The sequence below is a fragment of the Balaenoptera ricei genome, chromosome 1, assembly GCF_028023285.1.
Source record: "Balaenoptera ricei isolate mBalRic1 chromosome 1, mBalRic1.hap2, whole genome shotgun sequence".
Classification (NCBI taxonomy): domain Eukaryota; kingdom Metazoa; phylum Chordata; class Mammalia; order Artiodactyla; family Balaenopteridae; genus Balaenoptera; species Balaenoptera ricei.
This window is the reverse complement of record NC_082639.1, coordinates 159,885,425-159,906,117: the sequence shown is the minus strand read 5'-3', so window position 1 is coordinate 159,906,117 and position 20,693 is coordinate 159,885,425. Positions and strand designations below refer to the sequence as shown.

Sequence of the window (20,693 nt, the reverse complement as noted above, 5' to 3'; positions counted from 1 at the left end):
GTACAAAAGAAGGGCACGTTGCCGAAGGTGAATACATGAGGGTGGCACTAGCTTTTTTTTTTTTTTTTAAATTTTATTTATTTATTTATTTATTTTTGGCTGTGTCGGGTCTTCGTTTCTGTGCGAGGGCTTTCTCTAGTTGCGGCGAGCGGGGGCCACTCTTCATCGCGGTGCGCGGGCCTCTCACTATCGCCGCCTCTCTTGTCGCGGAGTACAGGCTCCAGGCGCGCAGGCTCAGCGGTTGTGGCTCACGGGCCCAGTCGCTCCGCGGCATGTGGGATCTTCCCAGACCAGGGCTCGAACCCGTGTCCCCTGCATTAGCAGGCAGATTCTCAACCACTGCGCCACCAGGGAAGCCCTAGCTTTTAAGTATAGTGTCAGGAAAGCTAATGTGACTGAAGGCCAAGATTGTAAAAACGAGGCAACTAGAAAGGGTTTTTAACATTATGTGGAGTGCTAAGAGCAAAGAAGTTTCCTGCTTGTTTGGGCTGGATGGTGTAATACCAAAATTATTCATTCAACACTCAACAAATGTCTTTCATGTGCCTACTCTGGGCTTTTATAGTTTATAGGCAAAAGGGAAGTGGAATGCTTAACTTCTTTTTTTAAAAATTTTATTTTATTTATTTTTTTATACAGCAGGTTCTTATTAGTTGTCCATTTTATACATATTAGTGTATACATGTCAATCCCATAGTTGTCCATTTTATACATATTAGTGTATACATGTCAATCCCAATCTCCCAATTCATCACACCACCACCACCACCCCCACCCCCCACTTTCCCCCCTTGGTATCCATATGTCTGTTCTCTACATCTGTGTCTCTATTTCTGCCCTGCAAACTGGTTCATCTGTACCATTTTTCTAGGTTCCACATATATGTGTTAATATACAATATTTGTTTTTCTCTTTCTGACTTACTTCACTCTGTATGACAGTCTCTAGGTCCATTCACGTCTCCACAAATGACCCAATTTCATTCCTTTTTATGGCTGAGTAATATTCCATTGTATATATGTACCACATCTTCTTTATCCATTTGTCTGTCAGTGGGCATTTAGGTTGCTTCCATGAGGAATGCTTAACTTATTTTTCTTTTGCCTTCTCTGGGGAAAAGGATTTTTGTTTGTTTGTTTGTTTGTTTTTGAACAAATAAAGTGATCATTGGTTATTGCCAAGAAGAGTCCTCAATAGGTAGGGATTTTAGGTGGGTCACTTAGCTCACTTCTCTTGGTCGAATTATATTCCTTGGCCTTGAAGGAACTTGCATGTGAAATAATGTCGGTGATCTTTGAGATTTGGGGAGAGAAAAGAAGACATGCTGAAAGAAAGAAGATGGGCAGAATTTTGACTATTTTCAATAAAGGGCAGATGTGTTTTGCAAATCATAGACTAGTAACCTTGAGGTCAAATTTGGGCAAGATTATAGAGGCTTTTTAGTGCAGTTATAGTTAAGAGTAGGGTTTCTTGGTCAGGTTCCAGTTTTGCCAGTTTTTAACTGTCAGCTTGGGGATAACCTTTAATCCTAACTTTCTTTATCTGTGAAATGGCGTATGATAGTACTCAATAGTGAATTGAGAGGATCAAAGAGACAGTATGTAGAAGACCTTAGTACGGAGTCTGACACATAAGCATTCAGTAAGCGGTAGCTGCTAATGATAAATGCAGGCTTGAGCACTTCAAAGAAATGATAAGCCAGCATGAGTTTAAGTCTAGAAAACTCATTAAAGTTCTTTAAATTCATGCTTTTCAAATTAACATATACAGTACATATTTATCACAACAGTGGAAACAATACAAATATGCATACAGAAAAAATTACCTTTTTCCTCCTTTCCAAATGGTAGCTGTCTGGAATTTATCCTTTTATACCTTTTCCTTGCTCATATGAGTATAATTAAATACAATTTGTAAGGGCTTTGTTTTTGCTTTTTTACAGAAATAGAACTTTTTATACACATTTTTTGCAACTTGCTTTCTTCACTTAATGCTATGAGACACTATTCCTACACATTAGGAGATAATAGAACTAATGATTTTTAATGCGTTCATGTAGATACACACTCATGATATCACATTTTAACTTAACTATAAATGCTTTTTTTATTTTTTTATTTTTTGGCTGTGCCGTGCAGCGTGCGGGATCTTAGTTCTCTGATCGGGGATTGAACCTGTGCCCTCTGCCTGGAAACACGGAGTCTTAACCACTGGACTGCCAGGGAATTCCCTATAAATGCTTTTTTAAAAAACGTGTTCTTTTTTTCCCTTGCCTCCTCCATTCTGAAATTTATTTTTATATGTGATATGAGAGAGGAATTGTAACTATTTTTTCTTTCAGATGGATAGTCAGTTGTCCATCCCTGTATATTAAGTAAATTCCCACTAAATTTAAATGTCATCTTTATCATATATCAGAAACCTTACAGTACATTTAGATTTTTTTTTTAAACGTTTGTCTTTAATCTGTCTGGAATTGCTTAAAATTTCTTAGTTTTTGGAGAAAGCCATTAAGCTTTCCCACCCCAGAATGTAGATTGTCTTTTCACTTATTCATATTTTACAGCCTTAACTAAGATTTTATAGTTTTCTTCTTCATACATGGCATGTCTTTCTTACTACATTTTTTTCCTTAAATATTTATGTCTGTAGCCATTGTGAATGGAATTTTCCCCTTCATTTTCATTTCTGGGTATTAATTGCTAACCTAAAGAAAAGCTGTTAATGTTTGAATGTTTTTCTTGTATCAAACCACCTTGCCTTATTTTCTTATTAATTTGGGTGGTTTTTAAAATTAGAATTTCTGTGTTTTCTAGGTATTCAATGTTATCAGCAAAAGAAATAGTTTTATGTCTTATAGTCAATGTTTAAACCAATTGTTTCATTTTCTTATTCCATTGGCTGGAATCTCCAAGAGGAATATTAACTAATAATGGTGATATATCCCTTTCTAGTTGCTGATACTAATTGAAATGGTTTTAACATTTCACCTTTTAGAATGATAATGTTGTGTTTTTGGTTAATAGTTTTTATCATTTATTGTAGTCTTCTGTTAGATGTGGCTGTTATTAGAATGAGCTATTGCGTTTTAGCAAATTTTTTTTTTCAGCATCTACTCATAGGATTGTATGGCTCTTAAACATTCTTGTCCAAGGATATATTGAATACATTAGAGTGCATTGTGCTATTGTTTGTTCCTTTGGAACGAGTTTGGAGTAGGCCTGTTTTTTTTTTCCCCTTGCTATTCCATTATGCTTTCTTACATGGTAGAATAATAAACTCCAGATTTTTTGTGTTTAGAATTTGGTTATACTTATATACACTGCTAGAAATTACTTTTCATTTCTGCAGAATCTAGAGGTGAAATACCCCACCCTGTACTATTTATGTTCTTGTTTTGTTTGTTTTTTTTTAAAGAATCAATTTAATTAATTAATTTATTTTTGGTTGCATTGGGTCTTTGTTGCTGCGCACGGGCTTTCTCTAGTTGCGGAGAGCGGGGACTACTCTTTGTTGCGGTGCGCGGGCTTCTCATTGCTGTGGCTTCTCTTGTTGCAGAGAACGGGCTCCAGGCGTGCAGGCTTCAGTAGTTGTGGCTCGTGGGCTCTAGAGCGCAGGCTCAGTAGTTGTGGCACACAGGCATAGTTGCTCCACGGCATGTGGGATCTTCCTGCACCAGGGATCGAACCCATGTCCCCTGCATTGGCAGGCAGATTCTTAACCACTGTGCCACTAGGGAAGTCCCACTATTTATTTTCTTAAGTGAAAGAGGCTCTTGTTTTCTTTTTGTATCATCTTATCAGGTTTTGGTATCAGCTATGTTGGCTTTATAAAACACTAATACGTATTTTTTTCTGCTCAGAAATAGCTTGAATAACATAGTAATTATCTGTACCTTGAGATTCAGGAGAAATTGCTCATAAAACCATATGGGCCTGCTGTCCTTTTTTTTATAATTAAACATTTAAAAAAAATTTTAATGGTAGGTCTTTAACAACCTTTCAATGTGTTCTTTTCTCATTGACCCAGTCAAGGAATTTTCTTCTGTAATCAGTTTTGGAAATGTGTCATTCATGTTTTTTGAATTATCAAGTGTATTATGAAGTTAAATCTGACCAGGGTTTATTTCTCTTCGGCAGCTACATTTGGGCATCTTTTTTCCCCCTTTTGTGGTCTTTAGAAGCAAGCCTAAGAATCTAATTGTAACAAAATGTTAAATGTTAGATGATGGGTGGTTAGATGGTGGGAGGATAGAGAATATAAAAGTGGCCTTGAGCATCTAGGGGAGGTGGCCTTGTGCTACCATAACCCTACTTGACAGCATTCTTGCTCAGGCTCTTCAACCAAAGTGGCTCAGACGAGCTTAGTCTTTTTTATACACACTTTTTCTTTGTGTTCCTTTAAACTCCTTATTATAATCCTGTTAACTAGGATGACTCTCAAAAAAAGGGGAAAAAAACCAACAACACCTAAAACATAAAGGAAAAATACAAAATCAGGGGTAATCTGTGTTGAAGGGTAATCATACATTAAAATGGTCCCAGGATTCTGGATTCTCTCAGAATCTTTTTGTTGTTGTTGCTTTTTTGGCCACACTGCGCAGCATGCCGGATCTCAGTTCCCTGAACAGGGATTGAACCTGTGCCCTCTTCAGTGGAAGCTCGGAGTCCTAACTACTGGACTGCCAGGGAATTCCTCTCAGAATTTTAAATATGGCTTTCCCATCTCTGAACACAGCAAGTCATACTCTGCTCCTTCCTGAGTACTTCATATTTTTAGGTTGTGTTTTTTTGTTTTGTTTTTAATTTTTTAATGAATACTCCTTTTTTCTCTCAATCATGTGAATATAGATCTATATTATTGCTTTGGAAATATATATAAGATATTTTGTTAATACATATTATAATACATATATTACATATAATACATATAATATGTGTAGTATTTTATTTAAAAAACAAACCTTAAATATGTTAATGTTTGTGTAAGCATATAGAAATATATGGAAGCTTTTACCTTAGTGAGTGGGTTGCAGGGAGGAAACTATCATTTTTTAATTACACATATCTGTATTACCTACATGTATTACTTTAGTAATTTTAAAAAGGTTCTTTCAGAATAACCTGTCTTAATCTGGTTTCAGCTTTTCGTTTCATTCTTGTCTTTAGTATTTGAATGCAATCAGACACTGAAGTCTGGTGCACATTAGAGAAACCAAAATAATTGCCTTTTGCGGGGGGCAATTATTCACCTTTATTTTCATCTTTCTTTTAGTTTTCTTAACTTTAGGGCCTGTATTTCTTCTGATTAGTTTTAATGTTTTCACTGTTTTGATTTCTGTTAATTTTTATAAAACACAAAATGTAATAAAACTGGTTTTCAGACTTTTTTTTTAAATCAAGTGTCTTTTTTAAAAAAATTGAAGTACAGTTGATTTACAATATTATGTTAGTTTCAGGTGTATGACATAGTGATTCAATATTTTTGTAGATTATACTCCATTTAAAGTTAGTATAAAGTATTGGCTATATTCCCCATGCTGTACAGTATATCCTTATAGCTTATTTTATACATAGTAGTTTGTACCTCTTAATACTCTATCCCTATATTGCCCCTCCCCCTCCCCTTTCTCCACTGGTAACCATGATTTTGTTCTCTATATCTGTGAACCTATTTCAGTTTTGTTATATTCTTTCATTTGTTTTATTTTTTAGATTCCACATGTAAGTGCTGACATATAATATTTGTCTTTCTCTGACTTATTTCACTAAGTATAATACCCTCCAGATTGATCCATGTTGTTGCAAATGGCAAAATTTTATTCTTTTTTATGGCTGAGAAATATTTTATTATCTATATAAATATTCATAGCTATATAAATATTCATATATATACACATACTCTGCATCTTCCTTACCCATTCATCTGTTGATAGACACTTAGGTTGCTTCCATATCTTGGCTCTTGTAAATAATGCTGCTATGAACATTAAGGTGCATGTATCTTTTTGAGTTAGTATTTTCATTTTCTTCGAATATATACTCAGGAGTGGAATTGCTGGATCATATGGTAAAAAACTAAAAATAGTGAACTTATTTTTTAGATGAAATCTTATTTGGATGTCCTAAATGTAAAACAGCTTCCTTGGATCTGTAGTTCTCAGAGTATAGTTTAAATATCATGCTAATAAAATGTTTAGATAATAACATAAGTAAATACTGATAAAGATGTTGCTACTGCATTAAACTTCTAAACATTAAACTTCTGACAAGCAGGCAGTATCATGCTATAGCTCAAAATGTTTATCACTAATGTACAAATACCAAATTTAATATAGGAAAAGTATTCAGGGATGTCTGTACCAAAATGTTATTTGCTTAAGAAATTAATACAGAGAATTGTGTGTTTAACCAACTACCAGATTATGTTACAGCCTAAGTGCTATTATTAGGAAGGGAACCCTGTTGGTTGGCTGTTCTTAATAAAGGTTTTAAGAGAGTAGTTGGGATTTAAGATAAGTTGACTGATTTGATTTTTTAAAGTTTGTTACATAAAAATAACCGTAAAAACACCCCGTTACATGTTTACATTAATAACATTTTATGAAAAATAACTTTTCTAAAACAAAACTTATATAGTGAGAAGAGTGGCATTGTTTTGCATTTTTACAAATCTCTTTAATGTTTGCCTAAATTTCAATAGAAGTTGGCTGGATTCTGCGTTCATACTGTTTCAGTATCACAGCTCGTATAGCCTCAGGAGAACTCATCTGTAAACTTGTGGAATAATGAGAGTAAAAAGGCACATACCATCTTGGTGTGATAATGAAAATAGGTGTGACCTCATGGAGTCCCTGAAAGGGTGCCAGTTCTTCATCCACACTTTGCAAGCCACTACTGTACACTGTTTGTGGGCCGTAGTTGTGAGCTGTAGGATTCCTGGTATGTTGCACATGTTCCATCAACTCTCTTTCTTTGCTTTGTTGCAGAGTCCTTTGGGCAGAATTATCCAGAGGTAAGAGTATTGTATTGTGATTTTAGAAAATGGTAACTCCCTAGCTTTTATGTTTGAGTGGAAACTACGTTTTCATCTTTTTTATTTTTTTTCTTGACAGTAGAAGCATTAAATATGATGATCCTTTGCTATAAAAGGGAACTAAATGTTTAATTTTGAGCAGGGGTGGAAGTAGATAGGCAATGTTGGCTGGAAATTTCAACATAATGTTGTAAATCTTACAGTTCATTTCCCTTTAAATTAAAAAAATACTTTTGATTGAAGCATTTTTCACAAACAGTACTATCACCTTCATGTAAATTTTTTTTCTGTGTGCTTTTATAGTTTTGATAAGTGTTTTTGCATAGTAATAATACGTATGCTATAAGTGTGCTTTACATGTAAAAATATTTTGTAATACTTCGAGTGTGTTTAGTGTAGTCATGATTATTTTAAATGGCTTGATATTAATATAAATTTATTTGACTTTCCTCATGTTACACAGGGGTTTTGTTTTATTTTTCTTGGAATAAATTTCAAGAACTATGATTACTTGATCAATAAGATGACTCTTTTAGTGAATCCTGTTTTATTTTGCCTAATTGCCTTCCGGAGAATTTGTACGAAGTTATAGTAGTAATGTAAGGGATTGATCACATCTGTTTCTAAAAATTCTCTGTTAGCTTTTATAAGTATTTCTCCATTTTGGCTAGTTTAATAGATATGAGAACACACATAGAGATTATTTTGGTATACATCATAATTTAAATTCAAGAGAATTATCATAGATGTTAGAGAAACTTTAAGAAATAATTTGGATACCTGGGTGTTACTGTCTATATTCTTATGTTCATTTTAATCTTTAGGAAGCTGATGGAACTTTGGATTGTATCAGCATGGCCCTGACTTGCACCTTTAACAGGTGGGGCACACTGCTTGCAGTTGGCTGTAATGATGGCCGAATTGTCATCTGGGATTTCTTGACAAGAGGCATTGCTAAAATAATTAGTGCGCACATTCATCCAGTCTGTTCCTTATGGTAAGGAATTTTAAAGTTAATGTATTAAATATGAATTAAATTGGGGGGATGAACGGTGACTGTGTAGTTTCCAGTCTCATTAGATACTTTTCTTTTTTTTAATTTTTTAAATTTATTAATTTATTTATGGTTGTGTTGGGTCTTCATTGCTGCACGTGGGCTTTCTCTAGTTGTGACGAGCGGGGGCTACTCTTCATTGCGGTATGTGGGCTTCTCATCGCAGTGACTTCTCTCGTTGTGGAGCACGGGCTCTAGGCATGCAGGCTCAGTAGCTGTGGCGACGGGCTTAGTTGCTCCGCGGCATGTGGGATCTTCCCGGACCAGGGCTTAAACCCGTGTCCCCTGCATTGGCAGGCGGATTCTTAACCACTGCGCCACCAGGGAAGCCCTCATTAGATAAATTTTAATATTTAGAGTTTTAAATATACAGCCATTACTAACATAATTTCTCATAGCTTATGGAGACCTTGAATCCATGCTGCTTTCAGCACCTTTGGGGGGAGAAATTCATTGTAATATGGATCTGTATCAGACTCTGTCTGAGAATAGTTCAGTACTGAAATGAGACATTTACAGATTGCAGCTGTAGTATATTTGTGATATTGACCTTTCATTTAGAATAAAAAAATCTTGGTTAGGAGGGCAGCTTGGAAGTCAAAGTGTCCAGCCTTGCCCATCTTCTTGAATTACAGTAGTTTTAGTGATCACAAACATGCCTGTTCCTTCACTGAATTGTAGTTATTAAGGCTTTCCATCAAATATATTGAGCTGAAATCGGGTATTATATAAATCCCATTGATTTCATTCTTATTCTCAGGGACTGTCTGTTTCAGAAAATTTTATTTTGGGGCAGCACTTCTTTTAAATGAACTTGGGACCAAAAACACCTAATCAGATCTAGATTTATTAAACTAACATATTTCCTTTTGTCGAAATATAAGCAGCAGTGGTATTATAAAGCACTGGAATGAGAGGAGGCCTGAATCCCAGTCTAGGTTTGGCCACTGGATTGGGAGGAGGCCTGAAACCCAGTCTAGCTTTGGCCACTAATGAATTGGCGGCTTTGGCCAAAACGTTTCTCTAATATGCAAAATGAGAGAACTGGCCTGTATGATTTCTTAGGTTCTTTCCAGTTCCTTTGCATTTTATTTATTTTTTTATTGTTGTGCTCTTGCAATAAAGATTTAAGTAGATACATACATTTTTATCAGCTTTATTAAGAAACATATAATTCACATGCTGTAAAATCCACCCAATTAAAATGTACATTTCATTGTTTTTTATATATTCAGAGTTGTACAACGATCATCACAATCTAATTTTAGAACTCCTATCACTAAAAATATACATGTATTTTTATTATAAAATAATAATAATTCAGAAAATTATGGAAAGTACAGCAAAGTAGAAGATAGAAGACTATCTCCCATAGTCTTACCACTCTGATATTACTACTGTAAGTATTTTGATTTGTTACTGTATATCATTTTTAAAAAGCATAGGACTTCCCTGGTGGCGCAGTGGTTAAGAATCCACCTGCCAATGCAGGGGACATGGGCTCGAGCCCTGGTCTGGGAAGATCCCACATGCCACAGAGCAGCTAAGCCCGTGTGCCACAGTTACTGAGCCTGCACTCTAGAGCCCATGAGCCAGAACTCCTGAGCCCACGTGCCACAACTACTGAAGCCCGTGCACTTAGAGCCCGTGCTCCTCAACAAGAGAAGCCACCACAATGAGAAGCCTGCACACCGCAACGAAGAGTAGCCCCCGCTTGTGCAACTAGAGAGAGCCTGCGCGCAGCAACACCCAACACGGCCCAAAATAAAAAATATAAATAAATTAATTAATTTTAAAAATTAAATAAAAAGCATAGTTTGTAAGTGTGCTATGTTTTATTTTATATTTTGCTCTTTTCCTGTCTAACACTGTGACCAGACATTTTCCTGCTTGTGTAGCCTTTAAAAACTTTTTTTTTAACGGCTAAATATCTTCTGATAGATAAACCATAATTTACTTAACCATTTTTGTTTCTCTGCTACATAATGTTGTCTTTGCACATAAAGTTTTTCTCTCATACAATCATTTCTTCAGCAAACATTGAACATGAATTATATACCAGATACTGCTTTAGGCATTTACGATTAGGGTTAGGGTTAGGGTTTTGGGGACACAAAAACAAGTAAGGAGAAATTCTTGATTGGTAGGGGGAGGTACATGTGCATACAGCTACGTGTACTAAAGCTTTGTAGGTCCTACATAAGAACTATATTTGAGATTTAGTGGAGGCAAAAGTGCAAAGGAAGAAATGATCAATTGTACTGGAGAAGAAGTGTGGTCAGAAAAGCCTTCAAAGATGAGGTAATTTCTAACCTCAAACTTGTAAGATGAGTAGGTGTTTGCCAGTTGTATTCCAAGCAGAAGGTGCTGTACAGGCAAAAGCACATCACCTTGAAACAAGCATGGTAAGATGGGGAACTGCAGGTAGTTCAGATTAGCTGGATTGTGGTATCAGAGATGTGATATGGCAACAGCCAAGGTAAACAGGTCCTCATGGAGCACATTGTGTGCCACACTATGAATTTGAGCTTTATCCTGTAGGTACTGTGAAGCCATTAGAAGATTTTAGGAAGGAAAGTGACACGATGAGCTTTTTATTTTAGAAAGATCTCTAGAACAGCATGTGGGAAAGAGATTGAAGGGGACAGTGAATGAAGCTAGGATTGCAGTGGCCTAGGCTGGAGCTGATGAGGATAGGTGCAGTAGGAATGGAGCTGAATGGTACAGATGTAAGAAATGGTCGAAATAAGAGGTCTTAGGTATTAATTAGATAAGGGGTGTAAGTGAAGTAGAGAAGTTAAGATGATCCTCAGGTTTCCTGCTTGGATGAAGATGTTAAATGTAAGATTTGAGGATGACTGCTGAATTTGAGATCACGGTCGTGTGTCTCCTGTTGTATTTTATTGCAAGTAGTTGTTTTGTGAGTATCTTCCCTGGAACATGGTAGGTGCTGTGATACATGAACCTTGTCTGCCATTTTACTGTAGTATTATACCTGGTATGTAGTAGGCATGCAGGTACTTGTTGGATGGGTGGGGATATCTTAGTGAAGATGCCCAATAGGCATTTGATCTATGTGTTTTCATTAGTGTAGGCTTCCAAAACTGTGTTACTGCTAGGTCATACGGTTTGAACAATGAGAGATTTTCCCCCTCTCCCCCCAACATTTTAAAACTTTTTATCACAAAACTTGATTATTAAGAACTTTAAAACATTCAAACAATATATGAGTATATAGAGTAAAAAACGAAAGCCCTTTGTCTACTCCTTAAGATAAGTAGTATTAGAGTATATGGAATATATCTTTCATCTGTAAGATATATCTGTATCTCTCAGCATGTATAAAAATAAACATACACATATACATGTGTATGTTTTTTAAGAAATGGAGACATACTATATATTTTGTTTCTTAGCTTGCTCTTCCACTTAGTATATAGTGGATGTTTTTCTGTGTTGATATATGTGTGTGTGTGTACATATGATATATATAGTATTGCTTAGTATGTATGCATCATAATTATTTAACTGTTCCCTCATTTTTGGTATATATAAGTATACATGAGAGTTATGATCAGTAGTTATGTGCATTTTGCATTTTTCTTTGATTCAGCCTCATTTAGAATATAACTATGTATTACTTTAATTGTTGTGTAATATTTGAACATGTTAGGGACTAAGAAAATTTCACCAAAGAGAAGTTTTGGGTAGGCATGATAGCTGTCTTCAACTATTAAAGAACTGACATGTGCAAGACAGAAAAATTGACCTAAGGAGAAGAAGCAGGACTAGTAGGTAGTGAACGGGATTTATAGGCAAACAAATGTTACCTTAGAATAGAGATGAGCTCCCAAGCAAAGGTGCCTATGGATGGGATGGACTGCCCAGGAAAGAACTTACCAGTGGGACTGGCCCTGCTTCATCATGCTGTCTCTTCATAGGGATGCTACAGAAGATATTCAGTCACTGGATACGGGCCATAGGTAGAACGAAATGATGTTTAAGACTCCAAGATATTAGACTTAGTAAAGACCTGTCTGTTTTTTGGAAAGAAACAGTATTGTCAGATGTGAGGATGTATGAGAATCCCTAATTTTTGAATTTACGGAATTTGGAATTGAAGAATATATTGTTAGTTTTAATGGGAAAACCCCTCTTAGTTTCACCTCTGATTATAATTTAATTTCTAAAAATAGATTTCCCTCTATTATAACAGAAATACAAGCCTGCTATGAAAGAAAAAGTTATTAAAATGCAGAGGGTTTAAAGGAAAAATGGAATTATAGCTAACATTCTATTTTGTAGTCAGATTGTGCTAAAATGCTTAGGGGAACAGCAGCAGAAGCTGTCCCTTGTTTCTTCCCATTCCCAATATTCCAATAATGTCCCATTCCCAGTGTACTTCCATTCATTTGGTTTGTTTCTCTTGATATTTGTCTTCATATTTCTAAAGTATTTATGCATATTACTTCTTCTTAGTTTGTTAATTTCAAGAACTTATCCGTGACTTTTTATTACAGTATATGTGAGTTTTATCTCACCCTTTTACCCTCCCATCATCTACTGAAATTGGGTGGACCATTGGCTTTTTTGTTATCAACTCTCAAGTTACAGTATCTGTAGTCATCTTCTTCTTTTTTAGGTTCACATTCTCCAGAAAGATCTTGTAATTGACTGGGAGCATTCTAGAGGTTGTGGGAGACAGGCACCTGAGTCCTTTGTATTCAGACTTGAGATTAGTCCCTCCACATTCACTTCCTCAGTTTACTCCTGCCTTCCTCTGCTGTGAGTTACAAGTCTGGGAATACATTTATCTTGTCTCTAATATAATTAATGGTTTTTGAGCGCTTACTGTATTGTACTGAGAGTTTTATATGTATTAAGTCTCTCAAGAGTCTGCAGGTAGCTACTATTATTATTTCCATGTTATAAGTGAGAAACTTGAAGCTCAGAAAGGCTGTATAACTTGCCCAAGACCACACAGCTAGAAGGTTGTAATGTCTAGGCTTGAGCATAAATCTGACTTGAGCCTCTGTTCTTAACCATGGAACTGTGTTACATCCTCTAAGTTCCTCAGTAGCAACTCCTCTTCATTGCAAAATTTGAATAAAGACTGATTTGGGGTTTCTTTTTCTGTTTGTCTCTTCTGTTTTTCATTTCTCTGTTGTCTTTTTTGCCTTCCTGTGGGTTACTTGAACTATTTTTAGAATTCCATTTTGATTTATCTGTGGTATTTTTTATTCTTTTTTTTTTAAATTTATTTATTTTTGGCTGCACTGGGTCTTTGTTGCTGCTCGCAGGCTTTCTCGGGTTGCGGCGAGCGGGGGCTACTCTTCGTTGCGGAGCACGGGCTCTAGGCGCGCGGGCTTCAGTAGTTGTAGCACGCAGGCTCAGTAGTTGTGGCTCGAGGGCTCCAGAGCACAGGTTCAGTAGTTGTGGCGCACGGGCCCAGCTGCTCCGTGGCATGTGGGATCTTCCCAGACCAGGGCTCGAACCCACGTCCCCTGCATTGGCAGGCGGGCTCTCAACCACTGCTCCACCAGGGAAGCCCCTGTAGTATTTTTTAGTGTATTTCTTTGTATAGCTTTACAATGGTTGCTATGGTATATACATAACTTATCACAGTCTACTGGTGTTGACATTTTACTAGTTTAAGTGAAGTATAGAAACCTTCCCTTTACATCCCTTTACCCTCCCTTGTTTATAGTATAATTGTCTTAAACATTTCCTTTATGTATATTGATACCTATATAAGTTATAATTTTTGCTTCAAATGTCAAAACTCTAGAAAAAGGTATTTAATTTTTTAAAACCCTTTTCATTATTCTTTCTTCCTGATGTTCTAAGATTCCTTCTTTTATTGTTTCCTTTCTGCTTAGAGAACTTCCTTGAGCTGTTCTTTTAGGGTAGATCTGCTGGTGACAAATGCCTTGATTGCCCCTTTGTTCTTGAAAGTTAGTCTCTCTGGATGTAGAATTGGGGATGACAGTTCTTTTCTTCAGCACTTGAAAAACTGTCACTTTCTTTGGACCTTCATGGTTTCTGGTGTGAAATCTGCTGTCATGTGAGTTGTTGTTCCCCGTAGGTAACGTGTCATTCCTCTTTCTGCTTTCAAGATTTTTTTCTTTGTCTTTAGTTTTCAGAAGTTTGTGTCTTGGAGTGGATTTCTTTGAGCTCATCCTGTTTGAAGTTTGCTTAGCTTCTTGAGGTTGTGTGTTTTATATCTTTTGCCAAATTTGGGAAATTTTCAAACATTATTTCTTTTTTTTTTCATGTTTATTGGAGTATAATTGCTTTACAATGTTGTGTTAGTTTCTGCTGTACAACAAAGTGAATCAGCTATATGTATACATATATTCCCATATCCTCTCTCAACCATTATTTCTTCAAATACTTTTAAGCCTTACTCTCTTTCTTCTCTCCTTCCAGGACTCTGATGCCATGGATATTAGATATTAGATCTTTTGTTATAGTCCCACAGGTCCCTGAGGCTCTGTTCATTTTTTTCATTCCATTTTTTCTCCTATTGTTCAGATTGGGAATTTTTTATTCTGTCTTCCTCTTTTTCATTGGCTGCTGAACCCATCTTTTGAGTTTTTTATTTCAGTTTTTATATTTTTCAGTTCTAAAATTCCCATTTGATTCTTTTCTCTATATTTCCTATTTCTTTGCTGAGACTTTTTTTTTCCCATTTGTTTCAAGCATGTTTGTAATTGTTTGTTGAAGCATTTTAATGATGGCTGCATTGAAATCCTTGTCGGGTAATACTAACACCTGTGTCATCTGTGTGCTAGTATCTGTTGATTGTCCTTTCCTAGTCCTTTGGCTCTTCTGGAGACTTTTTGTGTGTGTCCATTGATGCTAATGGGTTGTTGGCATCTCCGTCACCCGGTCCAGGATGTATGAGGCAAAAAGAAAATCTGAGGACCTCACTGCTGTGTCGTTCCTCATATCCTGTAGTCCCTAGGCAGTCTGTCTTCTCTTTACCTTTTTGTGTTTGTTTCCTATATAATGTTCAGGATGTTTAACTGTACTTAGCAGGAGGAATTAATTCCTTCCTTAATTCTTTTCTTAATTATTTTAAATGACAGATACCTATCGGTACTGGTTCGTTTATACTATGATAGTGCTACTTCTGGGACAACTTCAGAAAGCTCAACTACTCCTCCCCCTCCCCCCAAGGGGAAGAAAACCTGTTTTTTGTTAAATCAACACTTAAGGGCCAGCTGATTTTATACTTTTCTAAAATGTTTGAGTCTCCCTTTTTTCACTAAGCCACTTGTACTGTTATCTTGAACTGTTAAGAGCTTCTATTACTAGATATGAAGATGTCATGAAAACATTCTTTTTTATTGCTTAGTTAGGAAAGCTTGTTGTAGATTTGAGTATATGTTTAAAAAATAAAGAAGAAGAAACGTTGGTGACCCATGCAGTTAGGGCAATAAGTGAGACTCATGCATTTTTATCTGTAAGGGTGGTATGATATACTTTAACTTAGAATATGTGCTAAGTTACCCTTTTTCCTTCTCAGCTGGAGCCGAGATGGTCATAAGCTCGTGAGTGCTTCCACTGATAACATAGTGTCACAGTGGGATGTCCTTTCAGGCGACTGCGACCAGAGGTTTCGATTCCCTTCACCCATCTTAAAAGTCCAGTATCATCCGCGAGATCAGTATGTTTAATCTGTGCTATTCTCTCCTGGGGTGGGTCTAATTCTATCTCCAGGCTCATGACAATTTCAGTTTAAGGTTTTAGGATGCAAAAGCCCACATCTCTTCAAACCTCTTCTATATAAAATAATCTTTCCAGATTATCTGGATCTACTGAATAGATTTTAAAGAGACTGTTGTAGTATATAATTAAAAACTGGCCTATGTTAATTAAGACTTCAGAAATGGGCAAAGGTAGAAATAAGTATAATAACTGTTCTTTACCTGGGGTTTTCCTCCAATTTGAATTTCTTTAGTACGGGAAACAGTTCATTATGAAAACTATATTTAAGAAAAAGAGCTACCCATCATTCTATTACTGAGATATAACTATTTTCATTTCTCTAGGTTTTCTTTTAGTCAAGTTCTCTTTAAGTATAAAGTTTATTGTATAGTGCTTCATAACTCACAAAGGACTTACTAGCTCACAAAGCATTTGTCTGTTAGACGTACACAAATATGTATTTTTACATAGTTTTAATTGGTATTTTGCCTTTCACTTTATTTCATACATATTTTACCAGTTTGCTACATCTTCGTATTTATTTTTAATAATTACATTTTATCTTGTCAAGGTAAGATCTCATAACTTTACTCAGTCATTTCCCTATTATTAGGAATTTAGAGTTTAGGCTTTTTCACTATTTTAAATATGCTTGGGCTGGGAGAGTTGATGAGGTAGTAGATAGGAATTACAGAAAAGAGCAGAGAGTCAGCCTTCTGATATCATAGCAACAGCCAATGTACCATTCATATTTTTAAACAGGAACAAGGTTCTCGTGTGTCCCATGAAATCTGCTCCTGTCATGTTGACCCTTTCAGATTCCAAACATGTTGTTCTGCCCGTAGACGATGACTCCGATTTGAACGTGGTTGCGTCTTTTGATAGGCGAGGAGAATATATCTATACAGGAAATGCAAAAGGCAAGGTAAGCCTAGAAGCTTAGAAGCTGGTGAAATACGCATCAGTCATCCTGTGCGTTGGCTCATTTCATGTTTGCTTGTTCTCCTTTCTTTGAAATTTCTTTTATCCCTTGACTAAGCATGCCTCCTGCCTGTGGCAAATATAGCCTATTTTTCTCTCATGCCTTAATAATTTCTGTTCTTTGGATTTAGAGCAGTCAGAGGTTATTTGACCTAGAGAAGGATGGAGGGCTTTTACTGGATGCTAGTAATGAAAGGCCATTACTAAATTATAAAATTTAAAAATCATATCATCAGTGGAATACTGCTGATAAAACGTCTGATATCTTGGTCTGCAAATATTGTACACTTTAGGCTAGCTTAATCTATAGTTTTGTGTAGTAAGTTGGGTTAGGTGAGCTTTAGGGTCCTTTTCAAGCTTATTAGAGTTTGAGTTCCATTGCACTTTGATTTTTTTTTTTTTTTTTTTTTTTTGACTGGGACGTATGGGCTAGTACAGTTTCATGGCTACTTTAGAGAGTGGCAGTTTTTTTTTTATTGTGGTAAAATGCACTTAACAAAATTTACCGTCTTAACCATTCTTAAGTGTACAGTTCAGTGGTGTAAAGTACATTCACATTGTCGTGCAGTCATCACCATCGTTTATCTCCAGAGCTCTTTTCATCTTGCACTCACTCACCTTGTACTTACTAAATAATAACTTGCTATTTCCTACTCCCTTTCACCCTTTGGAAACCATCATTCTACTTTCTATCTCTATGAATTTGGTTAGTCTAGTACCTGTATAAGTGGACTCATCCAGTATTTGGTTTTTTTGTGACGGGCTTACTTCACTTAGCATAATGTCCTTAAGATTCATTCATGTTGTAGCATGTGTCAGAATTTCCTTTCTTTTCAAGTCTGAATAGTATTCCATTGTATGTATGTGTCACATTTTGTTTATCTGTTGATGGATACTTGGGTTGCTTCTACTTTTTGACTCTGGATAATGTTAAACATTATCTTTTAACAATAGGTTAAGACACTGTCCTTTAATTGAAGAGGTAAAAGGCAATAGCAGTTGATCAAGTTGAATACATGGGAATAGAGATATTCATATTAATATTTTCACCCAGTCTTTGCCCAGTTTTAGAAACAGAAGCCAAATCTAATTACTGTAAGTTATCAGAATACTTATTATTTTTCTCTTTTAAACTTTAGATTTTGGTCCTAAAAACAGATTCTCAGGATCTTGTTGCTTCCTTCAGAGTAACAACTGGAACAAGCAATACCACAGCCATTAAGTCAATAGAGTTTGCCCGGAAGGGCAGGTAAGTGAGACCTGTCTTTTTAGAGACAGTTTTAAAAGTGAGTAGAATGCAAAAATACGTTGAGATTCACAGTTTTTGTGTATATTATCCTTAATTTTTTTAAAAGTTTACTTAAAAAATAGTTATAGAAACTGTCACTATCTGGTTGTTAAGTTGATAAGATTTACTGCTTTGAGCCAGCAGTCACATCTTATCGGGAGGTTAACAGGCAGTTCCTTTACAGAAAAGATGTCTGAGTGGTCTGTGCATAGAACCAGAATGCCTGGCGTGTGGTGAGCACTGGGTAAAGATGAGCTGCTATATTATAATCAGAATTGGTGTCACAGAATTCACGTAGTAACTGCACTGTACTTACATAAAACCTATTTATTTACCCTTTTAATTTCAGATGTTTTTCTGATGTTTGATTACCCAGCTAGAAGTAGATTTATGTATCAACAGAAACAAGAAGGAAATAGGTGTCAGTAAGAGAAGTAACAGTCATCCTATTTTGTATGGGAACCACCATACATACTTAGAGGACATTCGTGTTCAAATTCTCTTGAAGCAAGAGACAGTTAGTGAAGTCTGTAAGAAGGTGGTAAAATAACTTGTATTTTAGACAGGTTTCCAACACTCAGTGTTATCACAGTAAAAAATTGGACAATCCGGAATGATATATTCAGTTTGTTAACTCATTAAGAATATATTGTATATAAAGCAGGCCAGAGGAATGAAGTATTTATATATATTTAACTGTAAGCTTCTGAATTCGGGAAACTGGTTTCAATTTAGAGGTTTTGGATTTCAGTCAAATACTGCTGATTAGTTTGTGCATCTAGGGTTCAGGGATTACACAGGAAGGGAAGTAAAGCGTTTTCTCACTTCACGTTATATTTTGGCTTGGAAGGTAACAGGTAGATACATAAATAGTCTAGTCTATTACTTAGATTTTCACTCAGTCTCTCCCTGATTTGTTAGTTGTCTTATGGTACTATTATAAGTAACTGGTAGCTATGGAAAATGTTAACAGGAACAGATTCTGACCTCTGGTGTTGATATTTTTATCCTTTCTGTAGTTGCTTTTTAATTAACACAGCAGATCGAATAATCAGAGTTTATGATGGTAGAGAAATCTTAACCTGTGGAAGAGATGGAGAGCCTGAACCCATGCAGAAATTGCAGGACTTGGTGAATAGGTATGTATCACAACCTAGAAGAATATGTGGTAATTCATGGCCTGGGGTCGGGTTCCGGTTCTACTTGGGTACTCTCTTTGTCCTTTAGGACCCCATGGAAGAAATGTTGTTTCTCTGGGGATGGGGAATACATAGTGGCAGGGTCAGCCCGGCAGCATGCCCTGTACATCTGGGAGAAGAGTATTGGCAACCTGGTGAAGATTCTCCACGGGACAAGAGGAGAGCTCCTCCTGGATGTAGCTGTGAGTAGCATGAGAGGCTGCTCTTGTTACTTATGTAATACAGAAAATCTTGGATTCATTCTTAGAACTGATTTTTCTTTGCTTCATTAAAATTTAGTGGCATCCTGTTCGACCCATCATAGCATCCATTTCTAGTGGAGTGGTATCTATCTGGGCACAAAATCAAGTAGTAAGTATTTTTCTGGTTTAACCGCTTTGAAGCTAGATACCCTTTCCTTTTATCAAAGACCTTTACAACTAGTAAGCCCAAAATTACCTTTTATACTTTCTTTTCCATATGATTCTTCTAATTAAATAGTTCAGTGCCTCTAGTTTTGCTTTATTTTAATGGTAAGGTCTTGGTCCAAAGTCAGTTTACCAGCTCTGTTTTCAGGGAGAAAATCTAGTGTACTTCCTGGTACGTTTTTCTGTTGCTCATCTGAGATAGAGTTTTCTTGTGCTTTTCTTACTTTCAGCTCAGTTAGCTTCTGTTTTACATCTTGGTTTTATTTTGAACACCGTTGATTATATTTGTAATCAGTGTACGCGTAAGAAAACGTAACATTTTACCTCAGAATTACATCTTAAAAAGATTAAAGAAGGCAGTTATTTATGAAAGAACCACAGTTAATAACATGGAATGTTTAAGATAGGAAATGCCTTAAGGTAGTAAAACTGTAGATACCTAATTTTTATTATCTGCCAAATTTGATCTCAGAATTTTGAGTCTCGTTCATGCTCAATCCTTTAATTTATATCATTAATGTCTAGGTTACAGACCGCTGCTTTCTCATACAGTTAAGTAGTATATTTTGTTTGTGGCATAGGAAAATTGGAGTGCATTTGCGCCAGACTTCAAAGAATTGGATGAAAATGTAGAATATGAAGAAAGGGAATCAGAGTTTGATATTGAAGATGAAGATAAGAGTGAACCTGAACAGACAGGTAATATTTCTCAATTGCAGATAGTATTTCCCAAAGGAAAAATGATTGTTTTACTCAGTACTCATTCTTAATTTGTGTTGAAAATTCACTTCAGCACTTAGTCTAATTTTTTTTTCTAAGCTTACACAGTTTTGACAGTGTTTTTTGAATATTTATTGGTAAGGCATTGACTCAGGGCTTACATGGGCATTACTAGGACTCAAGCAGCTCTCTTAACGTTTCACTTTGTATTTCCTGACTAATTGCAGATGATTAAATGAGGATTTGCATGGGGCACCTAACAAAGCCACCCACACGCTGGGTGCTCAGCTGCTGTT

At 36.0% G+C, this 20,693-nt stretch overlaps 1 protein-coding gene across 3 annotated transcripts in view; it reads left to right on the top strand.

Moving 5' to 3' along the window:
• The window catches only part of RBBP5 (RB binding protein 5, histone lysine methyltransferase complex subunit), a 35,890-nt gene that overhangs the window by 4,414 nt on the left and 10,783 nt on the right, over positions 1–20,693 (top strand). For 2 of the 3 annotated variants that reach the window (XM_059940133.1, XM_059940132.1), the window contains exons 2-10: positions 6,989–7,014; positions 7,860–8,032; positions 15,621–15,761; positions 16,565–16,727; positions 17,923–18,032; positions 19,091–19,210; positions 19,299–19,452; positions 19,550–19,621; positions 20,259–20,376. In XM_059940133.1, coding sequence (XP_059796116.1) covers positions 6,989–7,014; positions 7,860–8,032; positions 15,621–15,761; positions 16,565–16,727; positions 17,923–18,032; positions 19,091–19,210; positions 19,299–19,452; positions 19,550–19,621; positions 20,259–20,376 — 1,077 coding nt within the window. The remainder of the gene's footprint in view (positions 1–6,988; positions 7,015–7,859; positions 8,033–15,620; positions 15,762–16,564; positions 16,728–17,922; positions 18,033–19,090; positions 19,211–19,298; positions 19,453–19,549; positions 19,622–20,258; positions 20,377–20,693) is intronic. The other variant, XM_059940143.1, reaches the window with a different exon arrangement.